Source organism: Protomyctophum parallelum, assembly GCF_964188405.1.
Source record: "Protomyctophum parallelum genome assembly, chromosome: 9".
Taxonomy (NCBI): Eukaryota; Metazoa; Chordata; class Actinopteri; order Myctophiformes; family Myctophidae; genus Protomyctophum; species Protomyctophum parallelum.
This window is the reverse complement of record NC_139706.1, coordinates 30,000,803-30,019,081: the sequence shown is the minus strand read 5'-3', so window position 1 is coordinate 30,019,081 and position 18,279 is coordinate 30,000,803. Positions and strand designations below refer to the sequence as shown.

At 42.0% G+C, this 18,279-nt stretch overlaps 2 protein-coding genes across 2 annotated transcripts in view; both read right to left on the bottom strand.

Annotated features, from left to right (window-relative positions):
• igsf5b (immunoglobulin superfamily, member 5b) overlaps positions 1 to 3,178 on the bottom strand; it is a gene marked incomplete at its 5' end in the record, with an annotated part of 23,794 nt that extends 20,616 nt beyond the window's left edge. The window contains 2 exons of the mRNA XM_083773210.1: positions 1,100 to 1,201; positions 3,142 to 3,178. Of these exons, the coding sequence (XP_083629336.1) occupies positions 1,100 to 1,201; positions 3,142 to 3,178 (139 nt within the window). The remainder of the gene's footprint in view (positions 1 to 1,099; positions 1,202 to 3,141) is intronic.
• get1 (guided entry of tail-anchored proteins factor 1) overlaps positions 1,731 to 18,279 on the bottom strand; it is a 37,354-nt gene continuing 20,805 nt past the window's right edge. The window contains exons 8-18 of the mRNA XM_083773209.1: positions 17,287 to 17,367; positions 15,080 to 15,154; positions 14,894 to 14,944; positions 13,857 to 13,892; positions 13,667 to 13,696; positions 10,615 to 10,638; positions 9,558 to 9,584; positions 7,339 to 7,362; positions 5,749 to 5,778; positions 5,059 to 5,119; positions 1,731 to 3,012 (exon numbers count right to left, since the gene is read on the bottom strand). Coding sequence (XP_083629335.1) covers positions 5,099 to 5,119; positions 5,749 to 5,778; positions 7,339 to 7,362; positions 9,558 to 9,584; positions 10,615 to 10,638; positions 13,667 to 13,696; positions 13,857 to 13,892; positions 14,894 to 14,944; positions 15,080 to 15,154; positions 17,287 to 17,367 — 399 coding nt within the window. The 3' untranslated portion in view covers positions 1,731 to 3,012; positions 5,059 to 5,098. The remainder of the gene's footprint in view (positions 3,013 to 5,058; positions 5,120 to 5,748; positions 5,779 to 7,338; positions 7,363 to 9,557; positions 9,585 to 10,614; positions 10,639 to 13,666; positions 13,697 to 13,856; positions 13,893 to 14,893; positions 14,945 to 15,079; positions 15,155 to 17,286; positions 17,368 to 18,279) is intronic.

The following is an 18,279-nucleotide window of genomic DNA, read 5'->3' as shown; positions in this document are numbered from 1 at the left end:
AGGTCTGAGAAATATCTAGGCCAGCCCATACAGCTCTTTTCTTGTCATTGTAATCAGAGAATGGCAGAGTAATGAACATATTCATCTGGATACCAATTGGGAACATGAACCAGTGACTCTGAAGTCCCGGGCCACTGGCTATATCTTACTGTGAACAAGAACCCTGGCCATTTTGAGAAAAAAAGAGTGAAGATAGATGATTTGGAACTCCAATTAGACTGGCAGTGGATTTAATATCAAGGGTGTAGGCGTTAAATAGACGGTTTAAAATACACTATTGAAGCAGCTGAGGCATTGTCCGACGTATGATAAAGATGACTGGTTTAGGGTTAGGCAGTGCTTTAATGAAGATTTTAGGAATAAATCCTCTGCTGTGCTTTGTACTGGACTGGACAAACCTCACCTTGAATCATGCATGTCAGTAGTAGAGAGAGAATCAACGGGACAAGGTTGTCCATGCTTTTCAGGTCAACAGTCAGGCCATTGTTCCCTTCTGAATCTACCTGAAAGTGAGGCAAACAGACTGAAACAGTAAACTCATCTATTACGGTCTGTCTCCCTACACACTAGTATATAATCGATATATGCATGCCGGGGTCCAATTGTATTTGTACTACACTAAACATTTCCAAAAGAGAAAATTATCTCAGTTAGTTGGGTCAGTGAAACATTACATGTCTAGAAAATGTACTACATTTTCAAGCAAAAAACTAGAGTAATTAGTTTGTGAATGATTTCACAATTGTACCATACAAAATTGCCAGGTCAAAGATCCGTCCACATGTGATCACAGTACATAATTTAAAATGTATCCAATTATGCAAAAGCATTGGCAATGGGAGGTAAATTCCAAAAGAATAGAAAATGAATTGCCATTTCTCACTACTTATGACACTTTCACATATAGCTGCTCAAATAGGAACACAACTATAGTCTATAGCCACACAACTACCCCATTATAGTATAACTCAAATCTAAGTGAGACCATGTCTCTTTCCCATTTCATACTCACAACTTCAACCTGCAGCAGATACTGACAATGCTACCTTAAAATTCACTGAATAAAACGGAATAAGCCATCATAAACTATCCTACTCACCTCTGTGTGGAGTCTCTGTGGACTCGTAGCAGGTGCCAGGAACTGTTTGTAGGTATCTGGGCCACCGTGGAGACCATGCCGCTATCTCCTCATGTTTATTTTCTGAGCCACATCACCCAAAACCATCCTGTTAAATATTACCAAACATCAATGGGAACTTTAGCCCTTTCCCTGGGAGTAAATACACAATGTGACTCATACTGAGAACAATGCTCCTCTAATTTATCCAGCCTCCAGGGGCCTCATATCTTGGTCTCCCCTCCCTCCTTAAAAGAATGGAACAAGTCACATATTATTTACAAAATGTCTGGTTTGAAAATGGCAATACTAGGATGACGTGTTTTGAACTGGTCTTTGATATTTGGCATTACAATTTCAATTTCAATCAATGGCCATATGTATATACTATATACAGTAGTGTGTGTGTGTGTGTGTGTGTGTGTGTGTATATATCCCTTTCATTTGTTAGCCTACCTATTCTAACCTCTACACAATACATTCCCTGCCAGTGTCTGAAAGGACCTAACCTTTCCTTGTTACATCCTGTTGACTCACCAGATTTCACTATTGTGCATGGCTCTAGAAATAGCCCAACAATGTAATTTCAACTCGAACACATGGAATTCCAGGGTTGTTTTTATACCACGCTAGTTTATTGGCCTTTTGTCACATCTAGGGCTCTAGTCCCAGGTTTTGTTCTACATACAACAAAGTGCATTGATTAGACAGCAGTAGTAATAGTAGCAGTTATAGTACAGCGGTTCCCAACCTTTCCCCCCCCCCCCTTCTTACATCTGATAGAAGCTGAGATCCCCACACGTGTTTGTAGAATAGCTATTTTTGCAGTTTGGAAAAAATTAGAAACTCTTTGAAAAATCTATATTCAAATAGATTTAAGATTGTTTTTGACAATATGACACAAAAATGCAAGTTACGATTTTGTGCACATTTAAGATGTTGAACGACCCCCAAACAGACATGGCCTCGGTCGCACTCAAGGCGACCCACCAAGGGGGGCCTGGAGCTCAGGTTGGGAAACACTGATATAGTAGATACTATAACATTCATACAGAAGATTTCTCATGTTGACATAAGAATCACTAGGTTACATTCAGATGTACGGGACTATAGCAGGACTTTTTGCAGTCATCAAGGGCTTCAAGGCACAGCGTTGACAGTTCTACTCCAGTGTGAGTCAGTCCCTTTATTTAGTTAGAAGTTTATCATAGCTTTAGGAAGTAAAACAACTCCACTTAACCACTTAAACCAATTCATGTTGCATCAAATAGCAGATCTACAAGCTCACAATATCGCAACACATTTGCGATATTGCAAATTCTTTGCCAAATGTTCTCCGATGATGACATGCCCAGTTCATGAGGTTGAAACAATGAAAGGGTTTGAATTTTCAAGCTAGCGTATGAGTCTTAGCACTGCATGGCAGCACTGTAAATCCATTACAAAACTGTGGTATAAAACTACTGTTTCTTTCCGACATCAAAACAGAAGAAATATGCCTGAATTACTTTCTCAAATGTTTAACATAACGACGTGTGTACAGTATGTACATTGTACAAAAGCTGCTTAGTCAAAAACAATTACAAACAGACACTACTAGAATACATTGTGTATTTTCTAGTAGTTCTCCTCACATGCAACAACAATATAAAAATCATGTTGAAATCGCAGTGGAAAAGGGGAAAGGTAGGGTAACTGGTTGGATGAGCCCCTTCAACATGGATTGACCCTCCAACATATGACGGATCGGTTTCCAGTAAGACTGATGGTTTCCAGTGTGATGGATAGTTTCCAGTAAGATTCCAGCAGGCAAGGCGGTTGGAAGGGGTGTCCAGTCAGAGGGGATTGAGTGTCAGAGGTCAAGGGTCAGATGGACAAACGGGAGGCTCTCCAAGCTAGACGAGACAAACAGGATGATGAAGAAATTGGGGTCACTAAATGCGCAGCTCTTCTCGACACAGTGGCAGCCATAGGGCTGCAACAATCAAATGTGTTAACAATGTTGTGGGTTTCCGGTTACACACCGGCATTCTGAAGCCCGCTATTCTGACGCACCGCCATTGCAGCGTGCTCAATAATAAACCTGTCTCTAACCCAAACCCTAACCACACACAGAAGCCACGCAGTCGTAATGGCGGTGTGTCGGAATGCCACTCTGTTCCCTGGGTTTCTATAACCATAGACTGCAGGGATTTCAGCAACAGTACATTTCATTTACCACACTCACTGTAGTTGAAAGCATTCAACATGCTGATAAGTGGGGGCCCGGGGGAGCTAGGGAGATGTTCATTAAATTGTCATGAAACCCTACGGCTGATTCTGTAGTTTGCTTTCTGGTTCAGGTTAAAAATTACATAAGGGTTAACATGGCACGTTGCTGAAGGCTGACCTTGTAGTTACAGCTGCAGCTAATCAAATTAATAATTAGATGTAGGTGTGCTAGTGTGCAAGCATTGACAGTACTGCTGACTACTGTACTGCTGACTACCGTCTATGCTTGCACAATGGCACAGCCATGGCCGTAGTGACACCTAAATCTAACACATCCCTTATACATACATATACATATACTTTTATTAGCTGCAGCTGTAAAGTAGTTTTTAACGTATACAGTAGAACAAACTAAAGTATTGGCCTAGGTTTCCAAGCCCCTTTAAAAAGCATCATACCAATGCAAGTGGTTAATAATCCTGATCCCATTATCTAATAAAATAAGGTTGACAATCATTATTTTAATTATATTCAAGCACTTCGGGCCAGGTCTGTCGCTCACTTAGTGGCTTCTTCTAACAAAATATGACGGGTTGGAGTGTGTGCGCCCATGTAAGAGTGTGTGTGTGTGGGGGGTATTTATTTTTACAAATCAAAATAAATATATCTCCTGCAGTGAGCCACATATGTGCTCGACATACAGAGAGAGAGGGAACGAGGAGCCTGTCTTTGAAGATTACGATTATTATTAACCCATTTTGGGCGGGCACCCCTTTTGGTGTTAGCATTACGTTATGCTTTAGCTATTTAAAAATAGCAGATCTACAAGCTCATAGCGCGCCACTCGGTGGCTTGTAGGTCTGCTATTTTTGAAAAATCGAAGAACGACTGACATAGAAACATAGCTTTTTCAGAAAACTGTCAGGATGTAAAAGACAATTTTAGAATCTCAGGTCAGAATGGGTTAACATAATTATGATCTTCATCATCATCATCATCACCATCACTGCTGCCTTGGGAGACCAACGAGAGAATGGGAGATATTTTGATTGTGGCTGCAGCCAGCTGGTCCCCCAGGTGCTTGCTGTGCTCATTGAAGTTATTTGCAGAAAGTGGAGCGACAGTTCCTGGTAAACAACTCGATACACAGTAAAATCCTCAGTGTTCATTAAACTCTGAGAGTACAAACAGAACCAAATGGACCTGTATGAGTCTGAGGATTTTTACTGTGTACAGAGCTTCTTTCCCCCACTCAGACAGAACACTTAGAAAACACTTTAGGTACCCAATAACAAGACATGCCTCCATGTACACACCAAGGTCAACCAAAGACAGTATACTAGCTATGAGCATCTGAACTCATACCAGTGGCGTTTCTGCACCACGCAGTTAATCTCGGGGTTAGATTAAATATTTAGAATTTTAGAAAATTATTGTGGTTGCTTCTTTCAAGTTATTTGGTACAGCTAACAACCAAAGCTTATGAATGATGATGTTATCTAATCTCATAATGATGGACATTTGATACGAAGGTCAAGGCAACAGACTCCTCTGAATACAGGGTTATCTTTTAATTAAGCCCATTACATTAACTTCAAACATAATGGCAACAGCAAGAAGACTCATTCATCTCTTAGTCATTTTTGCTCTGATCCACGGTTATCTTTTACTGCCACCTGGTGGTAAAAGTGGGGAGGAAAAACATGGTGGGAGAGAATGGTTTACAGTACCTGTGTAATGAAATACATCCTCAGCCTCTCCAAGGTTCAACTACTGCTCGTCCTCATCCTCCTGTGGAAACAGAGGATCATGAATTGACAACAGATAAACAGAAGAGTTAGAGAGCTATCAGAAGATATCCAAGAAACCCAAGAGTATCTATAGTAGGCCTACTACTGTATAATAGGATAATACATGAATAAAGAGCCCGCACACCAAGTTCTGCTCCGTAGAACTCCGTACTTCATCAGTAAAATGGTAAAAGAAGGACCCTATTGTTGATTGACTAAGTTCCATGGCTCTCACTCTGACCTTGCACTTTGTAAGTCGCTCTGGTAGATCTACTTTGGCCATTTCCATACAAAGTGAGTAAACAAGATCTGTCTAACGTGGCAGGTGGCAAACCTGCTACAGTCAAAAGATAAAAAGAAGAAAAGAAACAGCAATTACGTCTTATCTCTGTGCTTTGCCTGATTGCTCTTCAACGAGCATGTAGATGAGCTGTAAGTAACAGCATCAGACTACAGATACAAACAGCAATAAGTGAAAGTAAAGAGTTGAGAAAGAGTATTGGCTTGTGTTGCACAGCTGCCTCTTCCCAAACAATAAGTGTTTGGCAGGTGGCTAGCATGCCTGGAGCAACGTCAAGCTGTTCATGTGGGACACACTTGGTGTGTTTGTGTTCCTTGCTATAGCACTACCTTTGGTTCTTCCATTTCTTCTTCTTCCTCCTTCAGCACATCAAAAAGAAACAGAAGATGTTTTGTGAAGTAAAGTAAGATCATGTCAGTGGGTGAAACCACATGGAGTTAGAGGTTTTAGGTGGAATGGGTTCAGACAGGGAGAAACGGCTATCTGGCAGAAGCATCCAGAAAAACAGCGATGTAGAAATGCCAAACAGGGAAAGACTTAAGTTGAACCCAAACTACAGGCATGACACTACATTCTACTTGGGTGAAAAACTAGTTAGCAACATCACACACTATCATAAGTCCTGGGGAGTGATGAAGGCATGCTTTTATTAAAATTAAGGGGGCCTCCTATAAGATGGTTTCCTATGGCTTAAAACAGCAAAGCACTGCATGATTTGCAGTTGTGCTCAAAAGGCACTGGCTGGACAATGTGCCTGGCACAGTATCTTGTGTTCCTACGGTACATCGTACCTACGTGTACAACATATTCTCAGAGGGCAAAAGGCATATCAATAATATACATTTAGAAACTCCATTATGTTTTGTCAGTCCACCTAACTGAAAGCATGTCTTCGGACTTGCAGAACATCTACATTCATCAGCAGATTCTGATTCATAGAACCAAGCTAAGGAGTTCACAGTGCAGCAGGTCATCCTAACATTATTTTTGCAAAAATAGATGGCTTCTTTAAAGATAGGTATGTCCTACATCCCCTGTTTGTCAAGTCATATGTTCACTTCTCTACGCAACAGGCTAAGGACTCTTACTTAGCCACTGCTATGTGGCCTAAATCCTGATTTTCATTCCTCTGACAAACTTAATGTAACTACATACTGTATATAGCAAGTACAAACAGTGTTCCCGGCTTCAAAGGCATAATAACATACGCTGTTACAGGTTTAAATGGGCCAAGCAATCAAAATTATTATCACTCTGCAGACTCGAGGTCAAATCATCTTGTCCGCAATGTAGCACAAACCACACACCAGAACTGTAGTCTCATCCCCAAATAACACCCAAAATATGAGATTTAGTCTCATTTTGCACAAGACAGCACACCACAGGAATGTCTTAAGAAGGAAAGATCATTAGCTAAATTCGTAAAAGTGCCTTTGCATCATGTACAACGGTCATTTTGCTTCTATATTGGGATGAATACCTCTACTCTAGTACTTCAGGCTCTTGTTTCCTTGTTTGTTTAAGATGTCAAAGTAACTAAATGGGAGGAACCATGTTACTTGATAATATTGAATGTGAATGTGAATAGTTGTGTCACTTCAGCACCCTCTGGTGGACAGATTTGTGGACAAAATGATATACAGTACATATATTTACACACAGACAGACAAACATACATACATGATACACACAAACAAACAGCCTCATAATAGTAGTTTTGCACCACATCACCTCAACTAATAGCATGTTGTGGTTCATGCTGAACACCGCTATAGGCATCTCCAAGGAAAAACCTTTACAACCCATGCATCACACAGAGAGAAAGGAAAGGAAAGGAAAGGAAAGGAAAGGAAAGGAAAGGAAAGGAAAGGAAGATGGGATGTTTCCATTTACAACAAATAGCAACCAGAGGAAACTACCTCACTGGCTGGGTCATCTTGCTCCTGCAAGGAGAGTGGAGATTTAAAGAAAGAGGAAAGGTGACGGAGCAAAGCAGTGATGTGTGGTGTGGTGACAGTGGTGAGGTGTCAGCAGAGCAGTGATGTGTGGTGACAGTGGTGAGGTGTCAGCAGAGCAGTGATGTGTGGTGACAGTGGTGAGGTGTAAACAGAGCAGTGATGTGTGATGTGGTGATAGTGGTGAGGTGTAAACAGAGCAGTGATGTGTGGTGACAGTGGTGAGGTGTAAACAGAGCAGTGATGTGTGGTGTGGTGACAGTGGTGAGGTGTAAACAGAGCAGTGATGTGTGGTGTGGTGACAGTGGTGAGGTGTCAGCAGAGCAGTGTGGTGTGGTGTGGTGACAGTGGTGTGGTGTAAGCAGAGCAGTGATGTGTGGTGACAGTGGTGTGGTGTAAGCAGAGCAGTGATGTGTGGTGACAGTGGTGTGGTGTCAGCAGAGCAGTGATGTGTGGTGTGGTGACAGTGGTGTGGTGTAAGCAGAGCAGTGATGTGTGGTGTGGTGACAGTGGTGAGGTGTCAGCAGAGCAGTGATGTGTGGTGTGGTGACAGTGGTGAGGTGTCAGCAGAGCAGTGATGTGTGGTGTGGTGACAGTGGTGTGGTGTCAGCAGAGCAGTGATGTGTGGTGTGGTGACAGTGGTGAGGTGTCAGCAGAGCAGTGATGTGGTGTGGTGACAGTGGTGTGGTGTCAGCAGAGCAGTGATGTGTGGTGTGGTGAGTGGTGAGGTGTCAGCAGAGCAGTGATGTGTGGTGTGGTGACAGTGGTGTGGTGTCAGCAGAGCAGTGATGTGTGGTGTGGTGAGTGGTGAGGTGTCAGCAGAGCAGTGATGTGTGGTGTGGTGACAGTGGTGTGGTGTCAGCAGAGCAGTGATGTGTGGTGAGGTGTCAGCAGAGCAGTGATGTGTGGTGACAGTGGTGAGGTGTCAGCAGAGCAGTGATGTGTGGTGTGGTGACAGTGGTGAGGTGTCAGCAGAGCAGTGATGTGTGGTGACAGTGGTGAGGTGTCAGCAGAGCAGTGATGTGTGGTGACAGTGGTGAGGTGTAAACAGAGCAGTGATGTGTGGTGTGGTGACAGTGGTGAGGTGTCAGCAGAGCAGTGATGTGTGGTGTGGTGACAGTGGTGTGGTGTCAGCAGAGCAGTGATGTGTGGTGTGGTGAGTGGTGAGGTGTCAGCAGAGCAGTGATGTGTGGTGTGGTGTCAGCAGAGCAGTGATGTGTGGTGTGGTGAGTGGTGAGGTGTCAGCAGAGCAGTGATGTGTGGTGTCAGCAGAGCAGTGATGTGTGGTGACAGTGGTGAGGTGTCAGCAGAGCAGTGATGTGTGGTGTGGTGACAGTGGTGTGGTGTCAGCAGAGCAGTGATGTCTGGTGAGGTGTCAGCAGAGCAGTGATGTGTGGTGACAGTGGTGAGGTGTCAGCAGAGCAGTGATGTGTGGTGTGGTGACAGTGGTGTGGTGTCAGCAGAGCAGCAGGCAGTGATCATTTGGAATGTTGAAAAGACAACAGCCGTTTTCCACACTGTACTAAAACCCAGGGATGATTACTTTGTAAGATCCTTAATCAAAACATGCACACACAAATCATGACCCGAGCTGCTGGGAAACTATTGCTGATACTTCACACATTACTTATCACTATTCATAATCCCAGGGAACATATTATTTAATTTGGTCTACTTTAGGATTTTGGAAGAGACAAGAAATAATAGTTTTTCACCAACCAACTGTGATTATCTTAGATAAGATGGTACAGTATTAGCAAACTCCAACTACAACCCTTAGTTAGCCCCTCTCTGAAGCAGCATCCGTCCTTACTTTCTAGAAATAATGGTAAATTACCTAACCCTGGGTTAAGACATGCAGTGTGAAAAAGGCTGCAATTAGACCGTGGCCATTCTGAGCCTAGGCCTCATGATAACCACAGGCAAAGAATATGCAGTGTGGAAAACACAAGCGTGTGTGCACGGCCCCTGTTCAGCTCTGGGCCTTCATTTACCCCCATACCCCTCATATAACCCCCCCCGTGCCTATTGTCATAACACCCACCGAAACTACCCAAGAATCAGTTAGAGGGAAATTGAAGGAATGTCAGATAAATGCAGTGAAAGTGTTGGAAGATAAATAAAAAAAAAGAAATAAAAGAGAGGCTGTTGCACATATTAGATTAAATGAAACATCAATCTACCTCAAGCTGTCGCAGTTCTTCTTCATCCTAGAGGGGATAATAGATAGCTGGTCAGAGGCTCAATGGAGGGGAGAGAGGGCACCAATGGCATGCGCTATTGGGAAAGGTGTGGGTTTTAAAATGGCAACTACAAGGACAGATCAGAGTGTCTGGAAGCAGCAACAGGACTGGGAAGAAATGTGGAACGGGATGTTAAGAGAGTGAGAGAGAGACAGAGAGACAGACAGACAGACATTATATGGGTTAGAACAGTGGTTCTCAAACATTTTCATGTCAAGGTCCCCCAAACTAATAATTTGCTGACCCACAGCTGAAAATACTGTGTTCCAGGGGCGCACAGAAGATTAGATTTGAGGTGAACTATTTCTACACATTTTGTAAGATTGTAGATCGGCTGTTTTTGACTAGCCGAAGTATAACATGGAGTTAAAGTGGTTAAACTGATTGTGATGTAAATGAGCCCCATGGAAGACGTTCAAGGACCTCTGGGGGTCTCCGGACCCCACTTTGAGAACCACTGGGTTAGAAGAAGGGAGGTAAAAGAGAATACATAAAATTACAAAAAAGGTTAGACAAAGGAAAGTACAAACGTGGTGGCCTTCTTAGAGTAAATGGTGGGGCATCAGATCATAAAGCCAGACCAATGTCAGACCAAAAAAACAGCTCTAAACTACCTCCCCCTGGCCAGCCGGGGCTCCTGATGGAGGGGAAAGGAACTGGTCGGAATAACGTGTTCCTTCCACGCGCTACGTCCGGCCAGGGAAATTCCCCACTGTCAGGTGAAAAGAAGCAGCTTGGACTCCTCATGCATAGAAGTAGGCATGAGGTCAGTCCGCTGCCCCCCCCAGGTTGGCAGAGGAAGTGTAGCGCCCAGGATTACATTAGATCATTGGCACTGGGTGAAAAAAAAAGACTGGGTTGCAAAATCGTGGGATAAAAATTATAGAAAAAACCCCCAAAAAAACAGACCAATGTCCTTTCCTGATTTTCCACAACAACAAACCCACTGTGGTGACTATAAGGAAGGACGTAGAGAGACGGACGCTGGTGCAGTTACCTCCGAATGCAAATCCTCTTCTTCCTGGATGGGGGAGGGGGAAACCAAGAGATGGGGGGAAGAAAGGGCAAAGAAGTGGTCAAATGCCATTAGGTGTGTGGTGGAAGAACATGACACCAACACCAACAGAAAAGACGTGGCGTAAATGGCGTGAAACTTAAAAGCCAATATTGGTGCATTCTTAGGTACCGGTATTTACTTAAGACATTATCACGTTCTTGCTGTGCATTTCAGTTCACTTTTGAAGGCTATTGTGGTCAATCTAAACACTATGAGAATGATATTTTGCTGTAAATAAGGCAAACAATGACAATGTCACAGCCACTGAGCGTAGTGGCTAAAAACAAAGATAGAAGGGTTGTACTTTTCAAATTCATGTTTTTCCCCCCAGTGATGTGTCTTAGGTGCTGTATTTGACTGCGAAACAATTTTGTGTCCGAGCATAGACATGGTAACGCCCAGCCTGCTTCTGATTGGCCTACCGACACTGCCCGTCTTGACTGTCCTCCGAGACGCGAGGTTACTCCGTGGTGGGAAATAATACAAGAGAATGACAGCTTGGCACGTGCTAGAAGAGGCAAACTAATATTGTTTCCTTTGATTGAATTGATTGAACACGTACGTTATACTATGATTTGATTTGGGTGTGTTCTAAATAAAGTGTTAGTGTTGATTATCGTGTATTAATCTAATTATAGTAAACTAATACTATTATACTAAAAAGGATAAAGATGAAGGGAAAAAGAGACCTTTTTACAGTACAATAATGTTTCAAGTTTACACAATAAATTACACTGTAATCAACACAAACACTTTATTTATCATGTACGGTGTACATGATAAACGGGTAATAACGGGTAGCGGAGGTGTTTTAGGGATTTTGACAGGTGACCAAAATAGCCCCTTTATTGCGGGAATGCCCCTTCCCCACTGCTCGAACAAAAATAGAGCCCTATTTATATGCACTATGACGTAAAATTCTCCATTGTCAATGGGAATTAAATTTTTGTGTAGGACAAAGTTTGTGGACACGCACCAAAAGCTGGATATAGGAGGGGCTAGCGCCCCAAAAAAGAAAGAAAAATAAGAAAAATAAATGTGATAGTGTGTCCGTTTAATTGTTTTTAAAATGTGAGACAGCCCAGGACTTGATAAAACCCACGTCTTTGTCTGTTTTCAATCAAATAATATTTCAATGCAGTGATTAAACAAGTAAGACGCGCAAACGCGGGAAGCGAACGCAGCTCGTAAATTGCAATAACAACAATTAGAATAAATTACGTACTTTTTTTTTCTTTTTAGTTAGTAATTTTCTACTGTGTGTGTGTGTGTGTGTGTGCTACAGCTGCGCCCTCTGGTGGCGGGCGGGTGGTGTCACAGCGGGACAGACAGACAGACAGACAGACACACACACACAGACATGATCTGCAGTTAGTGCTCATTGCGTTCGCAATTACCATGTATGGTGCTGAAATTTGAGGACGAAATAATTACCATGTATGGCGCCAAAATTGGGCCTGCGATTAATTTACATTTTTGTATCTCATCTACTTTAATTAACCAAAAACATGGAATGACGCAAGTCAAAGTACGTTATATGTCTGTCTGTCTGTGTCGCTTTAATGTCCATATATGAAGTCCTGTGTCAGGCATGCCCAAATATGGAGACATCAGTACTATGACGTCAAATTGATCAGGGTACTCCATATATGGGAATTTGTGGTTTTATCAATATTTGGGCAGAGCCGCTGATCGGACTGACTTCCAACTTTGCTCACTCCCTCGATTCCTCTGCGATACACATGCCACTGTTGATGTCGATCGGTCCCATATACATGTATGGGCATATCAGTCAGATAAGCTGTATTTCCAAATCCAAAACCTGTGTAATAGCACCTCACCGCAGACCACCCCCTGGACATGCCACTGACTGAGTGTAATGTAAATAATCAAAAATAACCAAAGGGTTTGGTTATTGCCATCCCTCCACATGAGACCTGTAAAAAATGGAAATGAGCACAACAAATGGAACTGAAGATGTCATTGGTAGAGCCTATAAAATGAAAAATAATTTTCAAGCACTCAAATCACACTACAGCTACTATGAAGGAATGTTTTGATGGTTTAGTTGTACTGTACAAAGACCAGAGTCAAAGAGAAAAAGCTACGCCAAAACTAAACACACTAAAAGGCCCTTAGCAGAGACTGAAAGACTACACTACATTAAATGAGTTGTTATGACTTGAAACACACAGCTATGATGAACAAAACGGTGCACAACGATTCAAAGTCAACGGTTTATACCTCAGAAACTGGATGGTCATCTTCCCCCTAAAATAGTTGTGAACAGCATTGATTAGCTTAGCCAATGATGTCACAGGCTTTCACCAGGATAAAGGTCCCCACAAACCAAGCGCGTTTTTGTAGAATTCGGTTTTCCGAAAAACCATCATTATTTGCAACCATAGGTCACAGTTTACTATGAAAACCTGCATTTCCTGTCAGTCGTGTCACACCTCCATATATGGTCACACCTTGTGACATACATGGCCATCTCCATATATGAAGATCACTGACCTCATCAAACCCTGGAAAAAAATATATTCAGATTTTTCTTTTTTTTGGGGGGGGGGGGGGGGGGGGGGGGGGTTGGCCTATCGTTCTGCAATGTAATCCTTGCTTTTCGCGCATGCACGCTCCCATTCACTTCCCTGTTTAGCGATCAGAAAGAAAGGCTCGCCACGCGTAATCTAGGGAGCTCTCCGTGGTTTTGACCAGATGGCTATATATATTCTGTCTTCATTTCTGACTTCAACATGCCTCTCGCCAGGAATATTAACACTTCTAGAGAGACTTGATCGTAATAATAGTGAGGTAAGCAGGCAACATTATGCCTCCTGGTATTTGTACGGAACAGAAGCCCCCGGCTTTCAGAGTAAAAGCTACCATATCTGCCCGGCACCCCAAACTTCTATTTTGAAAGAAATCCGATTGCGTTAATAATAGCCTCCTTTGAATTAGACATGACGACAACACGCACTCTCCTTTTTACCTTCTCTTCTTCTCCTCCTTCGCCTGCCTCCTATTCAAGAAAAGAGAAAAGATAATCCACTGAAATGAAATTTAATGAAATACACACAGAATAGTAAAAGAATAGTAAAAAATAGAGTTATGAAGAACAAGGTTACAGAAGGTTACAATAACAATAACGGATAAAAACATTACAAAATGTATTCCGTAACTGAACTTACCTCTGGTTCCTCTGCTACCTTGACCTTCTGTTAAGAGAGAAAAGATCGTATTAGAGACCTCAGAGGGGGTACAGTAATAAGGAAATTTGGACTTGGCATTCCAAAAACAAATAACATCTACAGTACCGTAATTTACGGACTATAAGCCGCACCTGAATATAAGCCGCACCAGCCAAATTTAGGGAAAATCCCATATACAAGCCGCACCGGACTATAAGCCGCAGCTATGTTAGCTCAGAGCCTGAGATGGCTCTGCGTTAGCTGTAAAAATCCATAGATTAGCCGCACCATTGTATAAGCCGCAGGGTTCAAATCATGGGTAAAAAGCCGCGGCTTATAGTCCGGAAATTACGGTACATACAGGATGTGTGTATGACGTGTACAAACACATGTATCACACACTAAAAACTCAACAATCACAGGTATCAGGCACATAGAGTCCCACAATCCTCCCATGCGTGATTCCATCAACACAAACGTACAAGGGCCGTTAACAGGTGGAAATGAAGGGGAATGGTAGCATCAAGTCCAGTGCACACATTCTCACCGGGAACACACAGAATCAGTCTGCAAACGAAGGTCACTCCAAACCAGAGGGAAAATGAAGAATACGGTTCAGTAGTAGTGCAATGGAAACATGGTTAAAAGTGTCTGACTGTGTGCTGAGGGGACAAATAGTGAATTGGAATGTTGTAGAGTGTAGGTTAGTAACAGGATCCGGAGAGAGGAAGGGATATGATAGAGAGAGAGAGAGAGAGAGAGAGAGAGAGAGAGAGAGAGACTGAGTCATGGAGGAGTATTTCGACAAGGACAACATGAACTTGAAAAGGAGACAAAACCTTGTTATTGAAGGAAGAAAAAAACAGATGCGAGGATGGATGCTAGAGGAAGTAGAAGGAAAACATTACAGTGCGGAGGTGCACGCAAGAGGGACATTTAACACGTTAAGGGCCTGGAGGAGTGAACAAACATGATGGAAGAATACACAGCAGAGCAGCACTACATGATTCTTGGTAGGAGGCAATTACAGTGTCCTCTGAGACTTCATCCATTTCTTCGGCTGCTAACTCCTCCTCCTCCTCCTCCTCCTCCTCCTCCTCCTCCTCCCCCTCATCTCCTGACATTTCTCCTTCTGTGGTCTCCTCTTCTGCAGCCTCTTCTTCTGCCTCGCCCTCCTCCCCCTCCGCCACCTCCTCCTCCTCTCCTTCCGCCACCTCCTCTTTCTCTTCTGCCTGCTCCTCCTTTATGTGTGCATTTCCGTTTTGGTGCCGCAATGGCACCTCCTTAGTCTGAGGTGAAAACAACGACAACGTGCCATCAAGGAAGGAGTGTAAAGAGAGAAGAAAACCAGTCATTGTGTTAGAATTATAATGGTAGTTGTCACAGGCTCAACTTCAAAGACCACAAGGGAGGCAGGCAGATGTAAATCCTGAGGAAAGAACAGGGATGAATAAACGAGGAATGGCGTTATAGAGCTGAAGACTGGAACATCAGTAATGTTTATTAAAAAAAAATCGAATAAAAAGTGTAAAAACTTTGCCCGTTACTTCCCTGACACAACAGTACCCATAGGTGGGATAGCAGCAGAAGGGAGAGCAATTTAATTAATTTCCCCTAAAATACTGATGAAGCTAGTCCTTTCAATTAACTCAATTTGCACTCTTCACAAGGCAACACCCTTTTAAAGTCCATACACAATTTGGAGAAGGTCACAGGTTCCGTAGGGCAGAACTCTTCGATTGTGTTCCAGACTACCCTTCAGAGACCAACTATTTAATAGGTCATATCAAAGATTACCAGAGCTCACTCATATACTTTCCCTAACTATTGAAATCTATGCAAAACCATTAGTATTGTTTTCAGACTCTGTACCATAAAACTCAAAGAATATAGCCATTAGTGAGTGTAAAGTGTAGGTATTACTAGCTTTAAAGAAAATACTAGCTGAAATCTGAAAGGAACTATTCATCATTACACTTTGATAGCTACATTTTCTCATGTGTAAAATGTGCAATTCAGCAGACCAATGGTACAGCGGTGACATATTGTCTGTGGAAAGGTACACAGTACAACAATACATTCTTCATATCATCGCTGTAGGGCAGAAACCTTGTATCTCCATACTTACTTACATATTTTATGCGTTGTCATATGTTGTGAAAATTGTATGTCTACCAGCTCAATGCACCACAACTCATTGTGAGCTTTTAGATTAGCCATTTCTGATCATTTTGAGATAATGACATAGCCAAAATAGGGACACCAAGTTGGAAGTGGTTAAGTCTGTCTGTGGGTTTTATAAATATTCAACCAATGGGAAGTTTTAAGAAGATCTTGTGACTAAAATAATAACTTTTAATATTGTTGAACATACAGAACAAGGTTTCCAGCCAACAGTGACAATTCAATATTTAGCTTTGCTTCAAATGTAAGAAACTGATGTGTCAAAATGCTGTTAAGCTTGTTAATGGAAGATAGTTTAATAGGGTGGCAGTGGCTCAGGGGTACAGTGACTGGCAGAGCAGCCGGATGTCACCCGTGAGGTTCCCATAATAATAATAATTAATCATTAATAATCCCACCATACATCACTCATCCATGCAACACAAAGATTAGCCATATTCCTGATTACCCAAACCAACTTGACATTAGGCAAGTCAATTTGACTGGATGAGAGAAACACTCAGGATATACTGGATGGGAAGAGAAAGGAATGGTAAGCAAAGACAAAGTTAAGGTGAAGTAATGTAAGGAAGCCAATTACTAGTTGCTCATCACAGTTCGCTTCAGCAGTTGTTTCTTCTGAATTAGTTTCCTCTGTGTTCATCCCATTCTCCATCACAACTGTCTTTTCCTGTGTCTGGGAAATTGTCAGGTTTAACATCAGACATGTGTTAGTTATTTCCGACCTAAAGCATCGATTTTCAAAGTGGAAGCCTTCAAGAGTTGCCAAATACAAATTGAAAGGAGAGGAAATTGGGAAAATAATATTCAAAATCATAAACATTATGAGTTCTGCAGTACTGTTAAAATTTGGCAGGTTAATGTATTAATCATTTTAATCTCCAAAAGAGCTCTTGTGAAGTAGAAATATATAATAAAGTGCTGAAAAACTGACATATTCCTCAAAATTGTACTTAAGTAGAGTAAATGTTACTTTCCACCACTGACATTAGGGACAATTACTGTACATTCATGCTTAAACCTAGCTTCCTGTGCAGGAATATGATGAATTGGGTTCAGTCAGCCATATCGGAATTGACTCAGCTTAATTACGCGTAACATGACCTGGAGGATAAAACATTAGCTGCACTGTTTGGTAGAGCAAACTACAGTTCTATCACAATCCTAACTAGACAGACTTCACAGAGCTACTTACAGTCTTGGGTGAATAATGGAACAGTCGAAAGAGAGAACCAACCTTGTATCCAGGAGGAGGTATAAGGCCCAGAAATTCATACACATTGTTGTCCTCCTTGGCATCAAAGAAGTTCTCATAATCCTGCATCAAAATTAATAAATCCAAATTAATAATTATGCGTGTCTGCTTTTACCAAAATACTTATTTTAGAGCAGACCTGGAGGAAAAGCACTTGAAAGCTTTTATAAGTGCATTATATCCATTTCTTTTTTAACCAACCGGTACAATGGAATGTGTCAATGCAATATAACTAGAATCTGTTCTGCAGTGGTTGGAGGTGGTCTTGATACATTTCCAAGTGAATCATAGAGCCTGCTGGCAGCTGCCGGGTAGCATTTTGACTGGTTGACTGGTAGCCCTGCCTGAAATGCATAGGCTCATGTCTCCACTGGCCAAGTGAGGATAGATTAGCGGTAGATGTTGGGCTCCCAGGCAAGAGAAAGGGTTTGAACCGAGAAGACATAAAACTTACAGATTGTAGCTTTAAAGTAAGACCACTTTTGTAGAGGTTTGGGTTGTGTAGTTACCATGATGTAACTCCAAATGTGGACAAGAAATCAAAAACATAAGTTGCTCCCGTGATTAGAAATTGATCATTCAAAATATGCTCCACATTAACTTGCATTGTATGCTGAAACAGCTCTCAAAGTCAATCTTTTAGTACGTAAACAAACACAAAGTTGATTCAGACAATATAGAGGAGCATCACCAAAACTCATACCGTTTTATTTGTTTTATAAAAATGTTAAAGGACCACTTCACCACTTTTCAACCTATCTTCATATAATAGGTCCTCACTAATAATCATGATAAAATGGCACAATTTCTTTCTACTCAGTCTGTCTCATAGGAGGGCATCATCGTTAGGCAGATATGTTTTTAACAAGGCTAACGATGGCTTCCATTATCGTATATTGCACCTTTTCAGGACTAGAAAGCCTGCAGTTTCTATTAGCTTGGATTCCCCATTGATGATGTCACATGTCACTGGTG